This window comes from Danio rerio, chromosome 20 (assembly GCF_049306965.1).
Source record: "Danio rerio strain Tuebingen ecotype United States chromosome 20, GRCz12tu, whole genome shotgun sequence".
NCBI classification, from domain to species: Eukaryota; Metazoa; Chordata; class Actinopteri; order Cypriniformes; family Danionidae; genus Danio; species Danio rerio.
The window spans coordinates 16,183,022-16,205,544 of record NC_133195.1 but is presented as its reverse complement, the minus strand read 5'-3'; the positions used below and the strand labels follow the sequence as shown (position 1 = coordinate 16,205,544).

At 35.1% G+C, this 22,523-nt stretch overlaps 2 protein-coding genes across 2 annotated transcripts; one reads left to right on the top strand and one right to left on the bottom strand.

Annotated features, from left to right (window-relative positions):
• Window positions 1-415: 415 nt before the first annotated feature.
• Window positions 416-8,712, bottom strand: itpa (inosine triphosphatase (nucleoside triphosphate pyrophosphatase)). Its single transcript, NM_001099986.2, is given in 8 exon segments — window positions 416-678; window positions 2,726-2,802; window positions 4,090-4,202; window positions 4,424-4,455; window positions 5,494-5,567; window positions 5,647-5,711; window positions 5,803-5,860; window positions 8,598-8,712. Coding segments are annotated over 8 exon segments (612 nt in total). The 5' UTR covers window positions 8,661-8,712; the 3' UTR covers window positions 416-548.
• A 139-nt stretch (window positions 8,713-8,851) lies between these two features.
• On the top strand, window positions 8,852-22,204 carry mettl13 (methyltransferase 13, eEF1A lysine and N-terminal methyltransferase). The gene is made up of 8 exons (NM_001044769.4): window positions 8,852-9,121; window positions 11,319-12,060; window positions 14,216-14,415; window positions 14,644-14,833; window positions 15,284-15,445; window positions 16,858-17,070; window positions 17,707-17,838; window positions 21,488-22,204. Exons 1-8 carry the CDS (start codon window positions 8,969-8,971, stop codon window positions 21,766-21,768), a joined length of 2,073 nt encoding a protein of 690 aa, NP_001038234.3. The 5' UTR covers window positions 8,852-8,968; the 3' UTR covers window positions 21,769-22,204.
• The last annotated feature ends 319 nt before the right edge of the window (window positions 22,205-22,523 follow it).

The following is a 22,523-nucleotide window of genomic DNA, read 5'->3' as shown; positions in this document are numbered from 1 at the left end:
AAACGTGCACATACACACATGCACGCACACACACACACAGTCATACTGACATATACACAAATGCGCGCGCACACACACACACACAAGTGCACATGCACACACATGTGCAGAGTCTGCAGACACATGCAAACATGCACATTTGCGCGCACACACTAACAAGGCGCACACAAAAAAAAACCCACACACATTCAGCACATGCACACATTCACGCGCGCACACACACATGCATACACAATGTCGCACTCAGACACTTAAGCATGCACATTCACACAAAGGCATACACATGCACACACACTGTCACGCACACATACACAAACCATAAACAACTTTTATGTAATACTAACTATTATAACTGATGCTAACTTTGACTCAATACTAATGTAATATTGAACATTAATGAAGGCACTATATCTACATTTTATAAACAAAACATTTATTTAAAAGTTACTTTAACCGCTTCTGAACAGCACATCCATGCAATCACTGGACTGATGAGGCAAACTGCACTCTGATAGGCTGATTCGGTTTGGAAACAGATAGATGCGTCCTTAGTCCTGGTGTTTTGAGCGCTTGGTCTCTGGTGCGCCGTTTTCCTGACAGAAGTGTTCAGACAGAGCTGCCAGTGCGAGGTACCGATGAGAAATACTGTTCTTCACTTCTTTAGGAAGCTCAGCATAACTGCCCGCAAAAACACAAAGTAGGACAAAATGAGGAGGGCTTTAAATAGTGGGTCACACTTTATTTTGATGGTCTGTTTGTTGAATTTAAGTTACATTGCATCTACATGCCAACCATTTTTCATTAGATTATAAGTAGATTGTTAGGGTTGGGGTTAAGGTTAGTGTAAGTTGACATGTACTTGCAAAGTTTCTTATAGTCAGTTAAATGTCAGTTGAAGGAGCAGTATCTACAGATATTAAGCAGACAGTCCACTAACACTCAAATGGACCATCAAAATAAAGTGTTACCAAATAGTACGGCTAATTTTTTCTGAGACAGATTCAGTTTGTGCTATTGTTGCCAAATATTAACTCAGGCTTAGAAAGCTAGTTAATCAGGCTAATTAGAATTATGTTTGCTCATCAATGGTTTGTTCTGAATGGGTACCCTGCTGAAAAACAGCTTATACCAGCATAGGCTGGTAGACTGGTTGTAGCTGGTTGACCAGCCTGGTTTTAGAGGGGTTTTGGCCATTTCCTGGGAGATGACCAGCTAAAACCAGGTTGACCAGCCTAACCAGGCTGGGAGACCAGCCAAAACCAGCTGTGTCCAGCTTAAACCAGGCTGGTCAAGCTGGTGTTAGTTGGTTTTAGCTGGTCATTTTCCAGCCTGACCAGCTAAGACCAGGCTGGAAATGGCTGGAAACCAGCCTGGAAATGGCCAAAACCCCTCTAAAACCAGGCTGGTTAACCAGCTAAAACCAGCCAACCAGCTTAGGCTGGTTTAAGATGGATTTTTCAGCAGGGTACAACTTATTTTATAACAAAACTTTATTATAACAAAATTCATGTTTAGGAAAATCTCACTGATACTCAGTAGACTTTTTAGGTAGCTAAACATTTAAGTATATTAGTTAGGGAAACTTTTCTCACATTCGCTGTTCCTGATCCTGGATGTTTACATGCATGCCAATATGTGTTGACATACAAGTCGACAAAATTAAAGTCTATATAATATGATGAAATTGTTACATTGACGAAGCATGGCTATGAAGCAGAAAGGGGAATAATGAGTCAGGGAGGTAACTAAGACTCCGTAACATTAATTCTCGGATGTGAGTCAGGTGTAAAACAACAGATAATTCTGTAAAACCTGTATTGTTTGTATTCTATAGAGTTGTCATAATTACTATCCATGCAAAAGTCTTAGAACATTACTCCAGCTGTGTAATTACATAGTTTACAGCTACAACAAAATTGACAGCAATAATAATAATAAACAAATTGTTGTATTTATTGAAAATAAATAAATATATTTTTATATATTTATAATTATTTTAAGCGTATACAGTTGACTTCAGAATTATTAGCCCCGTTTATTTTTTTCCTCAATTTTGTTTAACAGAAAGAAGATTTTTACAACACATTTCTAAACATAATAGTTTTAATACCTCATTTCTAATAACTGATTTATTTTATCTTTGCCATGATGACAGTAAATAATATTTTACTAGATATTTCAAGACACTTCTATACAGCTTAAAGTGACATTTAAAGGCTTAACTAGGTTAACTAGGCAGGTTAGGGTAATTAGACAAGTTCTTGTATAATGATGGTTTGTTCTGTAGATATAAAAGGGAGGCTAATAATTCTGACTTAAACTGTATATTTAAAAATATATATTTAAATATTTTAAATATATATATATAAAGGTCAGCCACATAGTGTCTTTATTTCTAGGGGGATGTTTGGGGTGGTTTCGCCCAGGGTGCCATTTAAACTAGAAACCGCCACTGGCTTAGTGAATATTAAAAAAAAAATCAAATCTTACTTTAATACTGTGAATCAATTAATAACGAAAAACGTTAAATACATTGACTGGTATAATATAGTACTAAGGTTTCTGTATTTCTGCTTACTTAATAAAGAAAAATCTTGAATGTGTATTTATAAATATTAAAATCAAAGCCAAATTTGTTTTAATGGCTTTAAATTTGCAAACGCTGCCACCAGCTGGTGAACATGATATACTACATGGGAAACGCACACTTAGAAATGATACTCACGTTTTGTCATAGCCCTCAGGCTGGAAACAGGGGTCCCACCCAAAATCTCTTGGACCCCTGGGCTCAACAATATGACCCTGGAAGTAATTATTATTATTAGAAATGCTGGAAATCGGAATCAAAACATGGACTAAAGACTATAGTATAGTGCTAACTATAGTAATTACAATTAATTACTCATAATTACATGTAACTAAACCCAATCTGCATCTTAAACCTAATCATATATTAAGTGTAATGCATTTAAATTACTCAAAATAAATATTTACACAAGAATGTGTAACTAAATAATTCCATATGAACTAGTATATTTTTGAGTATATATTTTAACATTTAAAAACAAATTGTCTTTTCCATGTGGTCAATATAACTATTAATTGATTGTATTTACAGTAAGGGTACTATATTGTGATACAGCGGGGAAAATAAGTATTGAACACGTCATGTTTTTTTCCTGGGAATAATATTTCTAAAGGAGCTGTTGAGATGGAACCGAACCTGATTTTGGTAAAAACAGAAATAATACAAACATTAAAAAAATAAAACAAAAGAAATTTGAAAAATAAGTTATGTGCATAGATATAGTTATTACAATGGAATGACAGAAGGAGAAAGTACTGAACTAGTGAAATGTATTAAATACTTTATATAAAAGGCTGTTTTTGGTGATGGCAGTCTCTTATTTGGAGAATGAAGTCAAGTAAATTGCTTAGTTGTGATTTCTTCACAGACTTCAACAGAGTGTAAACGTCTTGATGGTTCTGTGAGTCTCTTCTGTCAAATCTGAGCTTTATTTTGTATTTTCCATTGGGTTCAAGTCAAGGGATTGGATAGGCCATTCTACATCTTGATTTACTTTCTCTGAAAGCATTTGAGAGTTTCCTTGGCTGTGTTTTGGATCATTGTCTAGCTGAAATGTCCACCCCGGTTTCATCTTTATCATCCTGATAATGTAGATGTTGGACTGAAACAACGAATATTCATTTACAATGATGAAGGGCAGAGGGTTGAAAGAGATTTCAGCTGCATTGTCTGGGCTTTCACTGCCTTTCTACTCTTCCCTTTCTTCATGTGTTCAATGCTTTTTCCCTGCATCATTTCATTTTATTATGCTTAACTTAATTTGTAAACTAATTAGATACTTTTTCTTTTCATATTTGGATTTCTATGGTTGTTACCAACATCCAGGGAAATCATTTCAAGTCAGCAGCACCTTAAGAAATATGTTTTCTGAGAAAAACGGTGACGTGTTCAATACTTATTTTCCCTGTTATATATTGCCCAGCTCTACTTGTTTCAGCTTTTAATAAACTTGCATAGTCTATATGAACACTAAAATTCAACACATACAAAAAAAATCTCACCTCAGTTATTCCTCTGAACAGCTGAACTGGCTCCTCTTTTCCAGCACAGAAAGCAAACGTACACAGAGCCCAGGCTGATTTATCTTCAAAACCCGCCAGCATTTTGTACAATCCTGCAATAATGTTAAAGATGACTAAGTCTGACAGAATGCATTAGCACAAATGATGCTGATGTAGCTTTAATGTTTATTAAAGTTATGAATTCACACTTATGAGAAAGTTATGAGTCACACTTGCTTTGTTTGAGACCATATTTGTATAACAGTTCTATTTTTTGTATATTATTATACAATTATTTATTGTTTATAATTGTTCCATGTAAAATGCGTCTTACCTTCAGGCTTCAGTTTATCCAAGAACCATTTTCTGTCACGAGAACAAATATTTAGTGCACTGGGTAAAAACTAAATGTGTACATTTTTATATTTACAGCATAAAAAGGAATTTGCATGAAAAAAATAAGTAATTTATAATAAATATAGTGTTTTTGTATATCTGTATATTAATAATATTAGTAAAGTATATTATACTGTATATATTTAAGAATCAACAACATATTGTTAATAAATGCTACAGCATGTTTTATTATTAACAATCGTGAATTGATAAACTATAATAAATACTGAAGCATACTTTAGTTTCTACTACAGTAAACTGTGGTGTGTTGTAGTAAAATACAAATACTCTTTGGCTGTAGTAAACTTAGTATTTGGTTATTTCTTTATATTAATATGAACACAATATTTATTATAAATTAGGAGTGCATATTTATCATACTGATAAATTATTGGGTGATATGGGTAAAAATGACAGCTAGTTTAAAAACAATGTGTTAATGCACCCATTTGAATACTGTAAAATGATTTTCAGAGACAACAAAAAGGCTAATCTCTACGCGGAAATACCTGCCAGAGCCTCAAAAATTAGATTGTAAAAGAATATGCTTGTATTTTTATATTGAATTTCTGCTAAAATCGCAACCATGTCCTTTTTGATTTTGGGGATGCATTTTATTTTTGATTATATATATTTTTAAAACAACTTTTTAAGCATTTTCTAGACACATATAGACATAAAATAAGCAAAATATTTCAAATAAGAATTTTGTTTTTTCTAAGATTATTTTTCTTATCCCATTGGCAGATTATTTTTCTTGTTTCTTGTTTATTTAAAAATTTGTAGATATTCAGATTAGAAAAAAAAATTACACTGTGAATTTTGCACTGTCTGAAGCCAGCAAGCTTTTCACTCATCATAGTACACATGCTGCTGATGATGTGACAATAAAAGTGAAAAATTTGACAGTACACAGTACACAAAAAAAATCCAAATAAGAAAAGCATTTTTTGTAGTGAAGGACTTAATTATGGGTTACATTAGCAAATTTACTTGCAAATGGCTCACATGTAAGGTCCTGGCAGTCCTTCTAAAGCTCTGAAGCACAGACAGGTGTCCTCTACCAGCACTGGCCCATCAACCTTTACACAAAACACACAGCATTAGTATGACGCCTCAACTGAGGGGAAACTAAGGCGGAAAAGTGTTAAATTCACAAACCTGCCTTGCTGCTTCTTTACACTTCTGTATGGAAATGTCATCTGGTTCACCTTGATATTCAGGCACTGGAAGAGAAGTTGCGTTGCAAATACATCAACAGCATGTTTTAGTCATAAAAATGCCATAAAGGCATAAAAACAACAGCTCAATACTTACAGTCAATCTTTTTAGAAATCAGTTTGTAGGGAAATTTGTCACCAAGGATTTGAACTACCTGTTTGAACAGAGAATTTTAGATTTGACTCATTTAGTTAGTTTCATTCATTCATTCATTCATTCATTCATTCATTCATTCATTCATTCATTTTCCTTCGGCCGAGTACCTTTATTCGTCAGGGGCCTTTATTTAGCATTTATTTTACAGAGCGGATGCCCTTCCAGCTGCAACCCACAACTGGACAATATCCATACGCTCTCATATTCACACTCATACTGTACACCAGGGGTCACCAATCTCGGTCCTGAAGGGCTGGTGTCCCTGCAGGGTTTATCTCCAACTTGCCTCAACACACCTGCCTGGATGTTTCAAGTATACTTAGTAAGACCTTGATTAGCTTGTTCAAGTGTGTTTGATTAGGGTTGGAGCTAAAATCTGCAGGACACCGGCCCTCCAGGAACAAGTTTGGTGACCACTGCTGTACACTATGGCTAATGGCTGGGAACCAGAGCACCCAGAGAAACCCACACCAACACGGAGAGAACATGCAAACTCCACACAGAAAGGCCAACTAACCCAGCAGAGACTCGAACCAGTCCTTCTTGCTGAGAGGTGACAGTGCTAACCACTGAGCCTTCGTGTCGCCTCTCAGTTAGTTTCATTTTGATGAATTAGTAATTGTTTTTAAGTAATATTTTACAGGTTTCTTTTTTATCTTAATTTTTTTTCGCATAAAGGCAAAGATGAAAATATGTTTTTCAGGTATATTTAATAATTTTAGTCTACGTTTTTAGCATGTTTATGGGCATTTACTCTTGAATTAAAAACCATGTTTTAATGGTCACTAACCAACTATTTGTTTATTTGGAAGCAATGACTGGACTTAGTTCAAAATACTAATTGTAAATTTTAAATCTTCATAATTTGCCACTGTTCTTCAAACCGCAGTTTAATCCACTTGTGAGTAGATTTTTAATCTTTTAAAATGCAATAAAATGTATTATGGTCCCTTATTAACTGTTTATTTTAATAGGATGTTGTTTTTAAATAGAGCTTTATATATGACATTTTGACCTGAAAATATTATCTTTAAGGCTCCCACGATAACAAATATTTGACTGTCTCTGCTTTCTGAATCTTACATTCAGCTTCAATTGCCACAAAATAATTAAGTCTAAATTTCATATTTCTGTGTCTTTACTCTGCTAAATTAAATAACCATTTGAAAGAAACAGATGAGCAATTCTATGCAAGTGTCAACCATGCCATGAAAAAAATAAGTTTTTACCAAAATATGGGAATCATTTTCTATTTTTTTTGTAAGCAAGTATTTTACAGTACTTAAGAAATACTCAAAATGTCTCTGTTAATGTTTTCAAACTATTATATTTAATTTACCAAAGTCACACAAGTGGCAATTTCAGATCGGTCACATCAATAACGGAGAGATGTCACATCCGTAAGACACTTTTTCCTTATAAATGCAAAAATATAAAATAAAACAAAATCAATCCTGTTTGTTCTATAATACTCTTCTCCTTTTGATTATCATTATTTATTTTGTGTTGTGCATTTTAATTCACAGAATTTCTACAAAATATGTTGTAGACTATAAACTCACAGACTTTTTTTGTCAAATCCATAATGCGTTTATTTTCCTCATTTGAAGTATAAAACAGTTTATGTAAATGTTTACAGATTGATTTTTTTTGATCCCATAACTTTGTGGTTAGTTATTCTGGAAAATACAAACAGTTGTTTCGATCTAAGGTTAAGATATATGCTTTTTATGTGAATTTATGTTCATGTGGCAAAGACATGTGTTACAGGTGAATTGTGTAAGCTGAATTGTTCGTAGTGTGTGAGTATGAATGAGTGTGTATGGATGCTTCCCATAGATGGGTTGCAGCTGGAAGGGCATCCGCTGCTTAAAAACATATGCTGGATACGTTGGTGGTTCATTCCGCTTTGGCAACCCCAGATTAATAAAAGGACTAAACCGAAAAGAAAATGAATGAATATTACACAGGGCTTATTTGTGCCGGAACACACCAGATCTGGAACTCCAGACTCCCCAACCCCCTGCCCTTCACTTTCGTCCTCCGTCCGTGACAGTCCCCCGCCATCCAACGCCATCCCCGCCATCCAACGTCAGCCCCGCCCCTCTTCCCCAATCACTATATACTGTACATTTATATAAACTCTGTTGGACTGGTTATAAAAATGCTGGAAAATCTGTAAAGCACCAATAGAAAACTTTTGACTCCTAGGCCTGAAGCACAAACTGGAAAATGTCAACTCTTTAAATATCAAATGTGTACTTTATTTATGGATTCAGCTTGTTAACTTGTTTCGTTATTATAAAATTACACGATAAAGCTTTCAGTCTGCACTTTGATATACTAACAAAAAGGTAATTCATACATTTGCAAAACCTAAAACATTTAAAATAAAACAACAGATGAACCAGCATTTTAGACATTTTGCAGTTGATTTAGTACAGACACATTAAGTACCTACACTAGCCAATGCAAAACCTATTTTTTTTGTGCGTGGTGTGCATTTTATTCTTGAAATTAACTGTTTCAAACACTGCAAAGGTCAACCAACTAAATAAGTGTTATTTAGCAGCAATGACTGTACTTGACAGTTCATTGTATTTATAAAGACTCCCATAATAACAAGAGGAGAGACTACTCCTTCACTGCGAGTCACTTGTATTCTCTTCTAAACTGTATTTAGATTGTATGCTTTGTGGGTAAATCATTATTTTAAACACACTCCACAGTCTCACCTCTTCCAACTTTTTCGCGTTCCCGGTAACGAAAACCAACGCTCTACCGGTCGGTACTGCCATGCTTCAGTCTCTGTCGGAACTGTAAAATCAACACACAAGCTCTGTCATGGTCATGCCCTGGTCATGCCACAAACCAATCGTATTCGTCTAGCTAAAACGCTCACCAATCAAACCTCTACGCCGCACTGTAGACGGGCCCATCTCCCACACCGACCAATCGCTGCTTGTTCTGTGATGTCCTTCTGTAAAATCTCTCCGGGTGGAAAGTGCAAAACATGTGGGAGAGCCTCATGTCAACGACAGCAACATAGAACAAATTTCATCGGTATTACCTGACAAATAAATCCTTGATTGTCTGCTCCGTCAGCATGAGTTTGTTACCTCGCACCGCTGAGGAGTTCAGCTCAGCGGATTACTGGGAGCGCTTTTTCCGTAAGAGAGGAGAGAAGGCGTTTGAGTGGTACGGAGACTACAACTCACTCTGCGGGGTTCTGCATAAATACATCAAACCACGAGATAAGGTCACTTTTACTTTACTTTCTGCAACTAATACATTTGTTTCTTGTAGTTATTTCCGGTGATCTCATGTCAGGTTGACTGAGAGAAGCTTAAACTTCAGCATAACGTTACCTATACACTCAAGTTTATATTATTATTGAATATTAACTATTTTATTCTGCAAGGGTGCGTTAAATGAATTGATGGAGGTAAAGTTGTTTTTAGATATGCATATTCAGACATTCTCCTTAATAATATAATTTCAGAAAAGTATTCTTTGTCAATTTTAAATAGGGAAATAATTTTAGCAGCCAATGACTATTGAAGTACAACATTGTTCATAGTCAAATAAATAGTGTTAATGTTGTTTTGAACTTTTAAAGTTATAACTTGCATGCCATTTCAGACCGAATATTTAAATTATTTTAGCAAACATTAAAGAGACAGTTAAATGAACAAATGTGCAGGAATAAAACCAAATTTAGCTATATTGAAAGCACATGCAAGTAGGCTATAACTTAAAAACAACATTACCACTATTTAAATGACTGTGAACTATGTTTCACTTTGATAGTCGTTGGTTGAAAGATGATTTCAGTATTTAGTATTTGCAAAGAACACTTTTCTGAAATTATATTAAGGAGAAAGTGAGAATGTGTAAATATAAAACCAACTTTACCACAGTAATTAATTGAGGGAAAGTTGGTTTTAGATTCACACATTCATTCTTTTTTTTTTACACTGACAGCTTGTGTCTATTGACCTATACAAGAGCTCCCTATATTGTTTATCACACTGCTTTAAATACTGGTTTTGAAATCGCATGTATATGACTTCCAAACAATATTTGCACTATTTAATTGACTGTGAACAATGCTGTAGTTCTGCTGTTAAATTATGAAAAATAAATCAGTGGTTTGCATCAAACAAAAATGAAGCATTGCGGTGTTTTTGTATGCATGTCAATTTAATAAATAATATTTCTGCTGCAAAACACAAAATATTATTATAAATTATTCAATTCAATGCTGAAAGCTGCAAAGTAGGCATCAGTAACTAAATAGAAGAATAATATGCATCTCAAGAAAGAATGGACAAAAGAAAGGAAGAAGCGTCTCACTTTTACCACTTTTTAAAAGTTTTGGTTTCAGTCTGTGTCATTTTAAAGGGCACCTATAATGAAAATCATCTTTTGTAAGCTGTTTGGACAGATCTGTGTGTAAGTATAGTGTGTCTATTGTCATATTGAGGTCATGTAAAGACATTAAGTCTCATTTTTTAATTTCCTGACGTTAAAATAGGATCCAAATCCCTCCTATTTTGAGGCCCACCACAATGTGACATAGGAGTACAGTTTCCCTGCCCACCAAACTAATTTTTCTAGACATTTCTTGAAAAATATCTAGTAAAATATTATTTACTGTCATCATGGCAAAGATAAAATAAATCAGTTATTAGAAATGAGTTGTTAAAACTATTAAGTTTAAAAATGTGTGAAAAATCTACTCTCGTTAAACAGAAATTGGGGGGAAAATAAACGGGAGCTAATAATTCAGGGGGCTAATAATTCTGACTATAAATAGTACTCTGCAAAAGTCTTTGACCACCATTAGATTTGTCATTTTATTTATTCTTTCATTCATTCATTTTCTTTTCGGCTTAATCCCTTTATTAAACCGGGGTTGCCACAGCGGAATGAACCGCCAACTTATTCAGCATGTTTTTACATAGACAATTTAGCCTACCTAATTCACCTATACCACATGTCTTTGAACTGTGGGGGAAACCAGAGCACCCGGAGTTTGTCATTTTAGTGTGATTATTTAGTTTTATTTATAATGTGGTAAAATAATATCTATAATAAAAATATAGATGTTCATGATTGATATTTACAGACTTAAATGGTCATGAAATGGCCTCTACAGAGTCCAGACCTTACTATAGTGTTATAGAGGCAGTATGGGATTGCGTGGACAGAGGGAAAAAAGCAGAAAAAAACTCATAAATTAGAAGATGAACTTGCGTCTGGTATATGGACTCATACTAAATACTGTCTTTTACTAGCAGAAGCCGTTGCATTCTGAAAAGAGGGTTTTATTTTTCTCAATTTTGTATGCATATTTCTTTTCTATCTGTTTAAATCTTAATCTGAATTTAGTTTTTTAGTCCATAATGGATGAAGTGCTAATTTTTTGTGTGTAATAATCTGTTGTTGTGCAGGTATTGGTGGTGGGCTGTGGTAACTCTGAACTCAGTGAACAGCTCTATGATGTTGGCTACCGTCAGCTGACCAACATTGACATCAGCGAGACGGTGGTCTCCCATATGAACCAGAGGAATGCAGAGCGCCGTCCAGACCTCTCCTTCCAGCAGCTGGATGCCACCCAGACCGGCTTCGAGAGCGGGAGCTTTCAGGTGACTCTGGATAAAGGCACTCTGGACGCCATGGCTTCAGAAGAGGATGGTGCTCTTGCAGGCCGGATGCTGGCAGAGGTTGGCAGAGTTTTGGCTGTGGGCGGGAGGTATGTCTGCATAACGTTAGCCCAGGAGCATGTCATAAAGTTAGCAGTGGAGCATTTTGTTAAGGGATGGGCAGTGAGAGTACATTGTCTAACCGGACAACAGAACGAAGAGTCCGATTCCTCCTTTGCACTCCCCGTTTTTGTGTTGGTTTGCACTAAGTTTCGACAAGCCCCTCCATTTGCTGTTCTTGAGCTGTGCCAGGGGGAGGATGGCGCTCCGGCTAGACTGGCATCAGTAGAGGAGCTGCTGTCTGCAGTCAAGGAGAGGCAGGCTTATAATCTAATGCTGCATAAACTCAGAGGAGGAACAGACTCAAGCAGCACACCCTCACTCACGCTGTGCCACGCAGCCAGCGGACGCCCACGGTACACTCTGACCATACAGGACGGCCCACCTTCTGCTAAGACCCCGCGGAGCAATCACTTCGCCATCTTTATTGGTGAGCGTTAGGTTTTATTTTATAGAGTGCAACATAGTGGTCCATATTGTATCATTTCAGCATCGATATCGCAATGTGTGATTCTGCAATAGTTGATCAGTAGTTGAACAGTTCAGAACGTGTGATTTGTGGGGTCATCTCAAGGTTTAACCCTAAAATAGAACGAAAGATTTTTATTTGTATGTGTTTTTAAAACCTGGGACTATGTAAGATTTAAGATTTTAAGATTTTAAAATTAATTGCATTTAATTATTTATACAATGAAAACACTATACAGTGTTATTTTATCTATTATTGAATTTCTGTACCTCAGTACTGTTAGATTTCACAGAAAAGCAAACAATGAATTTGTATTTGTTCAATTGTACTTTATCCAGACATTTTCCCTGTACAAAATAACCCCAATTCATGTAAAAATGTGAATTATATTGCAGACAATGAATTATATTGCGGTGTCAGTTTTTTCTAATTTTGTGCAGCTCTAATGAAACAGTATGGTTTTGTTATGCGTTTTTTTTCACCTACTGTAGAAAAAAAACAGCCCTACTTTTGAGTTGCAAGGCTGTTTATTCCTTTATTTTATGTATAAGTGTGCTGTTAAAGTCTATGTAAATGGAGACATTTCAGGACGTTGATGTTCTTTCAACTCAAACTGAATATTGGTTGTGGGGGCGAGACTTTTTTGTGCATTATTCCCTCATAGCAAACTAATGGTAAGAACGGTGTGGTTAAAAATATTGTTCTTGAAGTGTCAAAATGACATCATCAGAAAAAGACAGCCACTCCAAGCACATAAGTAAAGGGTCAGACTTTATAGATCAAAACAAACAGTGCATTGTCTGGATTACTTGTTCAACTAATGAATAACAATGTGCACTAACAAAAGAAGTAGTGTACATTTTGTTTTCAAACAATAATTAAACAGCAGTTTGCATGTATGGCAAAAAACATCATCAATGATTCTGCAAAGAAAATCCCAGCAGTCAGTGTACTGAAAAAAGCAACTTGCATGAAAAAGTTTTAGTGCTAACCCAGTAAATTTTGTGTATCTTTGTCACAATAATATTTTGTTAGATTTTTAAAATATGAATGTAAACATTACTTGATTGAGGCCTATGCATTTTTTATTTTCTTTATTTTATAATTCTCTGTTTTAAAATTTAACTTAAATTAACTATAATGTGTGTGCCTAATTATATGAACAAAAATAACTTTAACGATCAGTGTATTCAAAGGGAAATTAATTATCAATTAATTTCTAACAAATCACTAATGTCTGTTTTTAAATAGTGCTAATACGATAATAAGATTACTATTTTATTGGATAATTTTTGTCATATAATATAATTTTAATTTTAAAAGTTAAAAAGTTTTAAAATTAAAGATTACATGTGAAAGAACTTTTAGTTTTGTATCAGCATATATTTTACTTTAGTCAGAGAATATAAAATTTCTTTTCCCAGATAAATAAAATATAAGTATAGTTGAAGTCAGAATTATTAGCCCCCAGCCCCCCCAATTTCCCTCCAATTTCTGTTTAACGGACAGAAGATTTTGTCAACACATTTCTAAGCATAATAGTTTTAATAACTCATTTCTAATAACTGATTTATTTTATCTTTGCCATGATGACAGTAAATAATATTTGACTAGATATTTTTCAAGACACTTCTATACAGCTTAAAGTTACATTTAAAGGCTTAACTTAGACTATTGAAAAAATATGTAGCTTAAAGGGACTAGTAATTTTGTTGATAATAATTCTGACGTCAACTATGTATATGTATGTATTATGTATGGTTTGTTAGGATAGACTGATGTTAGGCTGATAATATATGATTATAGTTCAAAACAAAAAAAAATATGGAGAAATTCAGCTTTAAAATAGTCTAAATTAAGTTCTTATCGATGTGTATTGCTAATCTAAAATTAGGTGCTAATGAATTTGTGGAAGGACACTTACAAAATGTATATAAATAAATAAAGAATAAAAAGAAAAAAAATAATAGAAAAGACAATCATTTTCACACCTGTACAGTGTATTTTTGGCTCTTCCCTCAAATATATTTGTGCAACTTAACACACAAGTCATTTTATGTTTGGTTCAAAAGATGAAATAATGCAGTTTAATGGCATTTATTCTGTTTACGTTTAGTTCCTCAGGGTCGTGAGTCTGATTGGTTATATGGTTCAGCTGAAGGTCGAGCTCAGTTAGCGTCCAGTGCAAAATTCAGACGTCTTGTCATTGTGGCAATGCATCGAGACCAAGAATATGAAGACATGCAGGCTGTCCAATCAGAGCTCTCGCCAGTGGTCATGGAACTCGCCCCTCCTGGAATGCCAGCCAATCAGCAGGTACACTAAAATAACAAACAAAGTGAGAGTGGTTGAGTTTAAAGATGTTTATATCAGGTTTATTTTTTCTAAATGCACAACAGCTAATCGCTAGTAGTTAATAGATATCCTTAAAACTAACATCTACGTTTTTTATTTAATTTCACGGGACCCTTAAGAAGCAGATGTCTCTAATGTTCATCCTTCATGGTCCTCATTCCTCTCTCTTTCCCATGCCCTCTGTTTAAGGTGCCGTTTCTGTCAGTGGGAGGAGATCTAGGCTGGAGGGAAGTGATTGGACGAGGGCTCAGTGCTTTGACTGGAGAGTATTCAGTGGAGGATGTGAGAGGAGAGGACGGTTACCTCTATCGCAGGCTTATCTTTATGAATAATTCTCAGCTGGTGCAGTCAGAGAGCAGACTCCAATCTGCTGCTGCAGGTGCTGTTATATATACCCAGATGCTGAATTGGTCACTCTAGGCCAGTGTTTCCCAACCTTGTTCCTGGAGGCACACCAACAGTACATATTTTAGATGTCTCCCTTATCTGACCCATTCATTTCAGGTTTTGGAGGCACTTCTAATGTTCTGATGAGTAGATTCAGGTGTGTTTGTTTAGGAATAGGTTGAAAATGTGTACTGTTGGTGTGCCATCAGGAACAGGGTTGGGAAACACTGTTCTAGGTTGACACACTTGTATTTAGAAATGTGAAATTTTAAAGACTTCTATACAAGATATACTCGAATATATACTGAATATATAGTATGATATGCTAAGATATACTGAACTAGCTGTTAGTTGCTGATGTGGCAATAAATATACAAAGAAACAAAAACAAATATATTCTGCAAACTGAAGATTTATTTTGGCTATTCTTCTTTTTTTACAGCTTCTTCTGCTTCTAAAAAGAAGAACAAGAAAAAAGCCAAACAGCCTGCTTCAACTGGTGCTAAAGATCGCAGTGTGGACAGAGGGTTTCTCTGCTGTACGCATCATGAGGTCATGGTGGCGGGTTTAGCAATGCTAGGAATGGATGCAATCAATAATAAAGGTAAGTTTGATAACATTAAATAGTTTTTTTTAAAGATGAAGTGTGCACTTTTAAATGTAAAAAAATCTAATAGTATACCTGCTAAAAATGAAGATTGGCAGTAATACAAATTCATTTAAAAGCATGGTTTAGCATGGTTAAAGATTTTTTTAAAATCCAAATAATATTGTAATTTATTCTAATTTAAAATGACGGGTGTCCCTGAATGTTTTTTTTTTTTTATGTGATACATGCCTGTGATGCAGAGCTGTGTTTTCAGCAGCCATTACATAGAAATCATTCTGATATGCTGATTACAAAAACTTTTCTTATTTTTATCATTATTGATGAAAATGGTTGTGCTGTTAAAATGTTTTTTTTACATTTATATTTACTTTTTTGGTTTTATATTTTTTATGCTGCATTTTTTGAATCATTGATTAAAGTTCAATTCAGAGATTATTTTCACTGCATTTATTTGATAATTAAATGTTTAGCAATAATATGCCTTTATTTTCTCTTTTGACAATTTTTTTTGCATCTGTACTAAATAAAAGTATTTATTTATTGAGATAAGTTTTTTTTCCCATTATTTTTGCATTTTTTTCTACTGCTAGCATCACAGAATAAAGTTAATACAACAAAAAAAAGTATTATGTGCTCACTTAAATGGTGTTGCATACTGTGTTTTTGTTTCCTGAACAACCAAGCAAAACAAAAATCATTGTGTAGCACTTGTCATACAGCAGCTGTTTATAGTCATCATGGGCTCTCAAACAGTAAATAAAAAAAAAAGATTCTGATTTTCATCATAAATGTAGTTTAATGCATTAGTTAACATGAATTAGTGGTGAACAACACATCTGTTTAGTATTATCTTAAACTTTGTTAATGTTAACTCAACATATATAAATCTGTTAATTAGATGTATTAGTTATTTCATTCATTGTGCATTATATAATCTTTGTTAATGTCAACTAAACATATATTAATGTGTTAATTAATATATTAGTTGACATGTAATTTATTCAGTGTTACATACTGTAATCTTTGTTAATGTTAACTCCTATTCTAATGTATCTCTACATATTAACAGACTAATGAGTTGTTAACTATACTTACCCATACACTAATGTATTTCTCCATGGATTAGATAACATGAACAACACAGTTAATGAGCAACTGTTAATAAGGCATAGATAATGGTGGCGTAGTGTTTGCTTTACAATAATTCAATGAACAAATGCTTTGTTAATGATAAATCATGTTAGGAAAGCGTTAACAAACATGTGACAGACGTGATTTTATACTTTTAAGTTAACATTGAGTGAGATATGTCAGATATTTGTACTTTGCACATCCATTCTTCTCAATAATATGCATAATTCAAAGATGAACCTGTTCTGATCAGTCTGTCATGTGTTCTCCAACAGATCAGCCAGTGTCTGTGTTGCTGGTGGGTCTAGGTGGTGGCGGCCTGCCTCAGTTTGTGCGGGACTTTGTGCCATGTGCTCGGGTGGAGGTGGTTGAACTGGATCCGGTGGTGCTGGATGTCGCTCAGACCTGGTTTGGATTTCAGATTGACGACAGGCTAAAAGTTACACTGGGAGACGGACTGGAGCACATCACAACCCTGGAGAGTGAAGGTGAGAAAGCATCTAGATCAGAGGCCGGCCGTACACTGTGCATCTTTGTTTAAGGCATAGTTCAACCAAAAATGTATAGGGCTGCACAATATATCGTTACTGCATCGATATCGCAATGTGTGTATCATTCATTCATTCATTCATTCAAATAATCATTCATTTTCCTTCAGCTTAGTCTCTTATATATCAGCGGATTGAACCGCCAACTATTTCATCATATGTTTTACACAGCGGATGCCCTTCCAGCCGCAACCCAGTAATATAAAAAAACTTCCATACACGTTCACATTTACACAGTATGGCCAACTTAGTTTACCAAATTCACCTATAGGGCATATCTTTGGACTTTGAGGGAAATCGGAGCACCCGGAGTAAATCCACATGCACACAGGGAGAACATGCAAACTCCACAAAGAAATGCTAGCTAACTCAGCTAAGACTCGAACGAGCGACTTTCTTGCTGTGAGGCGACAGTGCTAACTACTGAGCCTTTGTGCCACCCCATAATATGCATACAAAATCTATAATATTAAGTGTAAATTACATGTGCATATATACAGTTAAGTGGTTAAATTCAATTGTACAAGACAACCCATTCCTTCCTGAATTTATTATATTTTTCTCCACTTTTTGTAGGGGAGCGCTATTTTGATGTCATCATGTTTGACGTTGACAGCAAAGACACCACCCTGGGCATGAGCTGCCCTCCACCTGCCTTTGTAGAAACATCTCTTCTGAAGAAAGTTTACAGCTTGTTAAGCCCCAGAGGTAAGGAACTCTTGTTAAAGGGCTGATCACTTTATTTTAACATTAATATATTGTAGGCTATTTGTTTTTTATTTGTGTGTGTGTGTGTGTGTGTGTGTGTGTGTGTGTGTGTGTGTGTGTGTGTGTGTGTGTGTGTGTGTGTGTGTGTGTGTGTGTGTGTGTGTGTGTGTGTGTGTGGGGGTGTGGGTGTGGGTGTGTGTGTGTGTGTGTGTGTGTGTGTGTGTGTGTGTGGGTGGGTGGGTGTGGGTGCGGGTGTGGGTGTGTGTATATTTCAGTAAAATGAATGAAAAACACAATAAACAATGTATTGAACATTATAACTCCACAGAAAATTGTATTACTATGGAATTAAAACCTTCAAAAACAGGAATGATGCATATACAGTTTAAGTCAGAATCATTACCCCCTTTTAATCTTTTTCTTTTTTAATATTTCCCAAACGATGTTTAACAGAGCAAAGAAATTTTCACTGTACATCTGATCATATTTTTTCTTCTGGAGAAAGTCTTATTTGTTTTATTTCGGCTAGAATAAAAGCAGTTTTTAATTTTTAAACACCCTTTTAAGGTATTTAAAATTAATAGCTCCTTTAAGCTATATTTTTTTTTCAATAGTCTACAGAACCATTGCTATACAATACCTTGCCTAATTACCCTAACCTGCCTAGTTAACCTAACTAAACTAGTTAAGCCTTTAAATGTCACATTAAGCTGTATAGAAGTGTCTTGAAAAATATCTAGTCAAATATTATTTACTGTCATCATGGCAAAGATAAAATAAATCAGTGATTAGAAATAAGTTATTAAAACTATTATGTTTAGAAAAGTTTTTAAAAAATCTTCTCCGTTACACAGAAATTGGGGAAAAAAATAAACAGGGAGGCTAATAACTCTGACTTCAATCATATATACAGTTGCAGTCAGAATTCTTAGCCCTCCTTTGATTCTTTTTTTCTTTTTTAATATTACCCAAATGATGTTTAACAGAGCAAGGAAATTTTCACAGTATGTCTGTTTTATTAAAACTATTTTGCTTAGAAGGAATTGGGGGAAAAAATAAAACGGGGGGGGGGCTAATAATTCTGATAATATATATATTAGGGATGCACAATATATCGGCGGCCATATCGTTATCGGCCGATAAATGCTTTTTTTAAGATTATCGTTATCGATCCGATGTCTAAATTAGGCCGATATCTTTAAGCCGATAAATTAAGTAATTGTACAGACCTGCGTGCCGCGCACGCGTGGGCGGAACTTGTTCAGACTTGCCCAGTGCACTATAATGGATCTCTCCCACACTATTTATTCCTTCAAAGTCTGTCATTTCTTCATGTGGTATTGCTGTACGTTAATAAGTCAGTAAGTAAACATGTTCCTTATGATTGTAGATGTGTTTGTGTATTTTGGTTTAAATCGCCTCAGGAAAAATATTACATGTGTAAACCTTTCCTGCTCCGTCTCTTTGTTGTGTAGAGATAGCAGGGGATCTTAACTTATTACTCCAGGGCCGAATAATATTAGTTTCGTGGTGAATTGCCTTCTCTTTTAGTTGCAGCCGGTGAATGAACGAGGATACATGTAACTTGGTCCAAAATATTTATTACTTTCCGTGTGGTACAACATATCAGTCACCTAAAATAGTCTCATTGCCCAAAACCGCTCCTCCTTTCTCCCTCTCCCTCTTTGCTTCACACACACACACACACCCAAACTGCAGCTCGACCCACACATTTTACAACATGTGTAAACATAACGGTTGTCTGTAATCTGATTATTTGTTATTATCAACGCGTTGCTGGTCATGTTGTTGGTATAAGATTTGTTCAGTTTGATCCGAATATTCATATTGATTATGACGAGCGCGCAAGCTGTCACCGTGCACACACACACACTGTAGCACGGGGGAAAAGTGAATCCAGTCATAGAGGCTCTCGACCAGCCGCTCATTCTGTCTTTATATTCAGCTCTGTGTTTGCCATAAAGTCAGCTCAATGCAGGTTTTGTATGAAAATCTGACTCTGATAACAACTCTGCCTCTACAGTTAAGTGAAACTCACAGCGGTGTATCATAAACTTTTCATCGAACATTTTCCGAAGAAGCGTTGTCTGATTGACAAGCAGCAGCTTCATGTTAAAAAGAATCTAAAACGCCAAATAGGATGAATCTGTGCTGCATTTTCTAAACGTACTATATATATTTAGCTGTTCGCTTGTACGGGGGCTCTGAACTATCAAAACACCTGTAAAAAAGGCTTTTTCAGACATGACGTATTTGTACATGTGTACATCACTGTAACCCGTTTTATTCAATACCATTTGAGTTGGTTTCCATCCTTAGTGCTTACATTTTCATCTTATTTAAATATATTTAACTTGCTTGTTGATTAAATTCCATTTTGTTATTTAACCTTATTAATTTTATGCAACAGTAAAGTTTGCTTAATGTTAATTTTTGCTATTAAGAAAAGGAAGTAATGCATTTTTGCATGCTGATTTATGTGAAATCGTGAATATAGGTCAATAATCACCTTGCAATTTTGAAGTTATAGCTTTTTTGCTTTGAGTATAGGCTATTTAGTTCATAAGAGCAGTTCAATCTTTTATGAAGTTTGCTGTATAAAAATGTATCATTTTGAAATATTTATAAATATCGGCCTATACATATCGGCTATCGGCCTCCACGTCTGAAGAATTATCGGTTATTGGTATCGGCCAAAAAATCCATATCGGCGCATCCCTAATATATATATTATATATATATTATAATCCTCTTGAACATTAAGTTGCTAGCGCTTCTGTCTTTGTGTCGTGTCCTTTGAAAACCCAAATACAGAAACAGAAGAAGCTCTGTGGAAATAGCAGCGTTTGGATGCCATTTTAGCTTTCTCTGCTATAACATTACAGCACCTCTGGCCACGCCCCTTCACTGCATGGGGTGAACTCCCTTTGCATTGAACTTTAAGTGTCTGAAATTCAGAGATGTTGTTTATGTTCACACAGCTATATAACACATCAACTAAAGTTTCAAATATGATATCGTAGTGGACCACCCCTTTAAGTCTGTGTATATATTTCTGTAACGGCATCTTGTAACACTATAATGCATGCGAAACAGAGAGCCTATATTAATATGCCAGATATATTGCACTTGCACTTTATGTAAACAAAAGAAACGTTTATTTTGCTAGCGTAAATTGTTATTCTTTAGGCTAACAATTATTTTGTGCTAGTGAATCCACTGAATAAAGTTATCTGACAATTTGCTTCCATGTTTGAAGTGGTTGTCCTTCTCTGTTGATCTCAGTTATGGTGTAATATTATTGCTCCTGCTACTGCTATGGTACAGCAGCAAAGTTGCTTGATTATTACGCCAGAATGAGAGTATAATTCTTAGCCATAATCACTTAGAAAAAAGCTGCTTTAAATTTTCTCTCACTCTTAGTACACGACGTAACTACAGAAGAGTCAAGCTTTGAATAGGAAAATTAATGAAAACTCTGTTCATTTTTGAGCAAGATGCTAATGGTTTAATCCAATAAATCAATCCATGATTTCGCATACAAAGTTAAAATAGGTGAAATCATTATATTTTCTTTGTATAATATACATTTGCTCAATGGTCAATCTTTCTTTTTTTCCCAACGCAGGTCTGTTCATGTTGAACCTGGTGTGTCGCGACTCAGCTCTTAGGAAATCAGTTCTTGACCGTGTTCATTCTGTGTTCCCATGTGTGTTTTCTCGTGGAATCGAGGGTGAAGTCAATGAGGTGCTGCTGTGTTGCAGAAGCTCAGGAGAACACAAACCTCACACCGTCCCACAGACATTACAGCAAACAGCAAAAGACCTGCAGAAGACACTACGAGCAAACAGCCAGACTGCACCTCAGATAGACATTACTGCAATGCTGAATGACCTGAAAGTGGTCTGAAGAGGGAATCTTAACAAAATACAAAACCAATACAATGAATAAATGATTTCACTTTAAAAAAATGGCATCACTTTCAAGGTTAAAAGTCTCGGAAAGTGGTTTGAAATGTTCATTTTTATTCAATGTCTGACATAATTTTAATTGAAACATAAAGATAGGGTGGGACAGATGAGCTCCACCCCTTTTAAAAAACACCCAATATAGTTTAATTTTTTATCACAGCTCTACCAGTGAGAGTGCTTGAGATTAAGTGTGTCTTGAAGGGGGTGGGGCATGTCAGTTACTAGAGAGCATTTGATTGGTCAGAAGATTTGATGAGAAACGTAATGTGGTGATGTCAAAATAATCTTGACACACTGAAAACTTTGGATGTTTATATCTTCTAAATGCGAATTTTGTAACTGTTTTGAAGCACACTAGCTTATAGATATCCTCAAGACAAACAAACTGATATGAACATCTACAAACAGTTTATAGTGATTTCATGGGGACTTTGAGAAACTAACCCAGTTTTAGCCTCAAGTTGCCAGATATTTCTTAAAATGGCAGTCTGGTCCCTATTGCAGCTCTTTCTGGGGAACAAAAGTCTGCTTTGAAAGAAAGACATTTTAAATCAGCCCAGGGTTTCTAATGGGTTTAAAATTAATTAGGTAATTATATAATTAATGGGTTTAGTAATTAATTATTTCAAAAGCAATACCATATTACAATATGTACAACTTTTTTTTGATTAATTTTTACAAAGAATAGCTGAC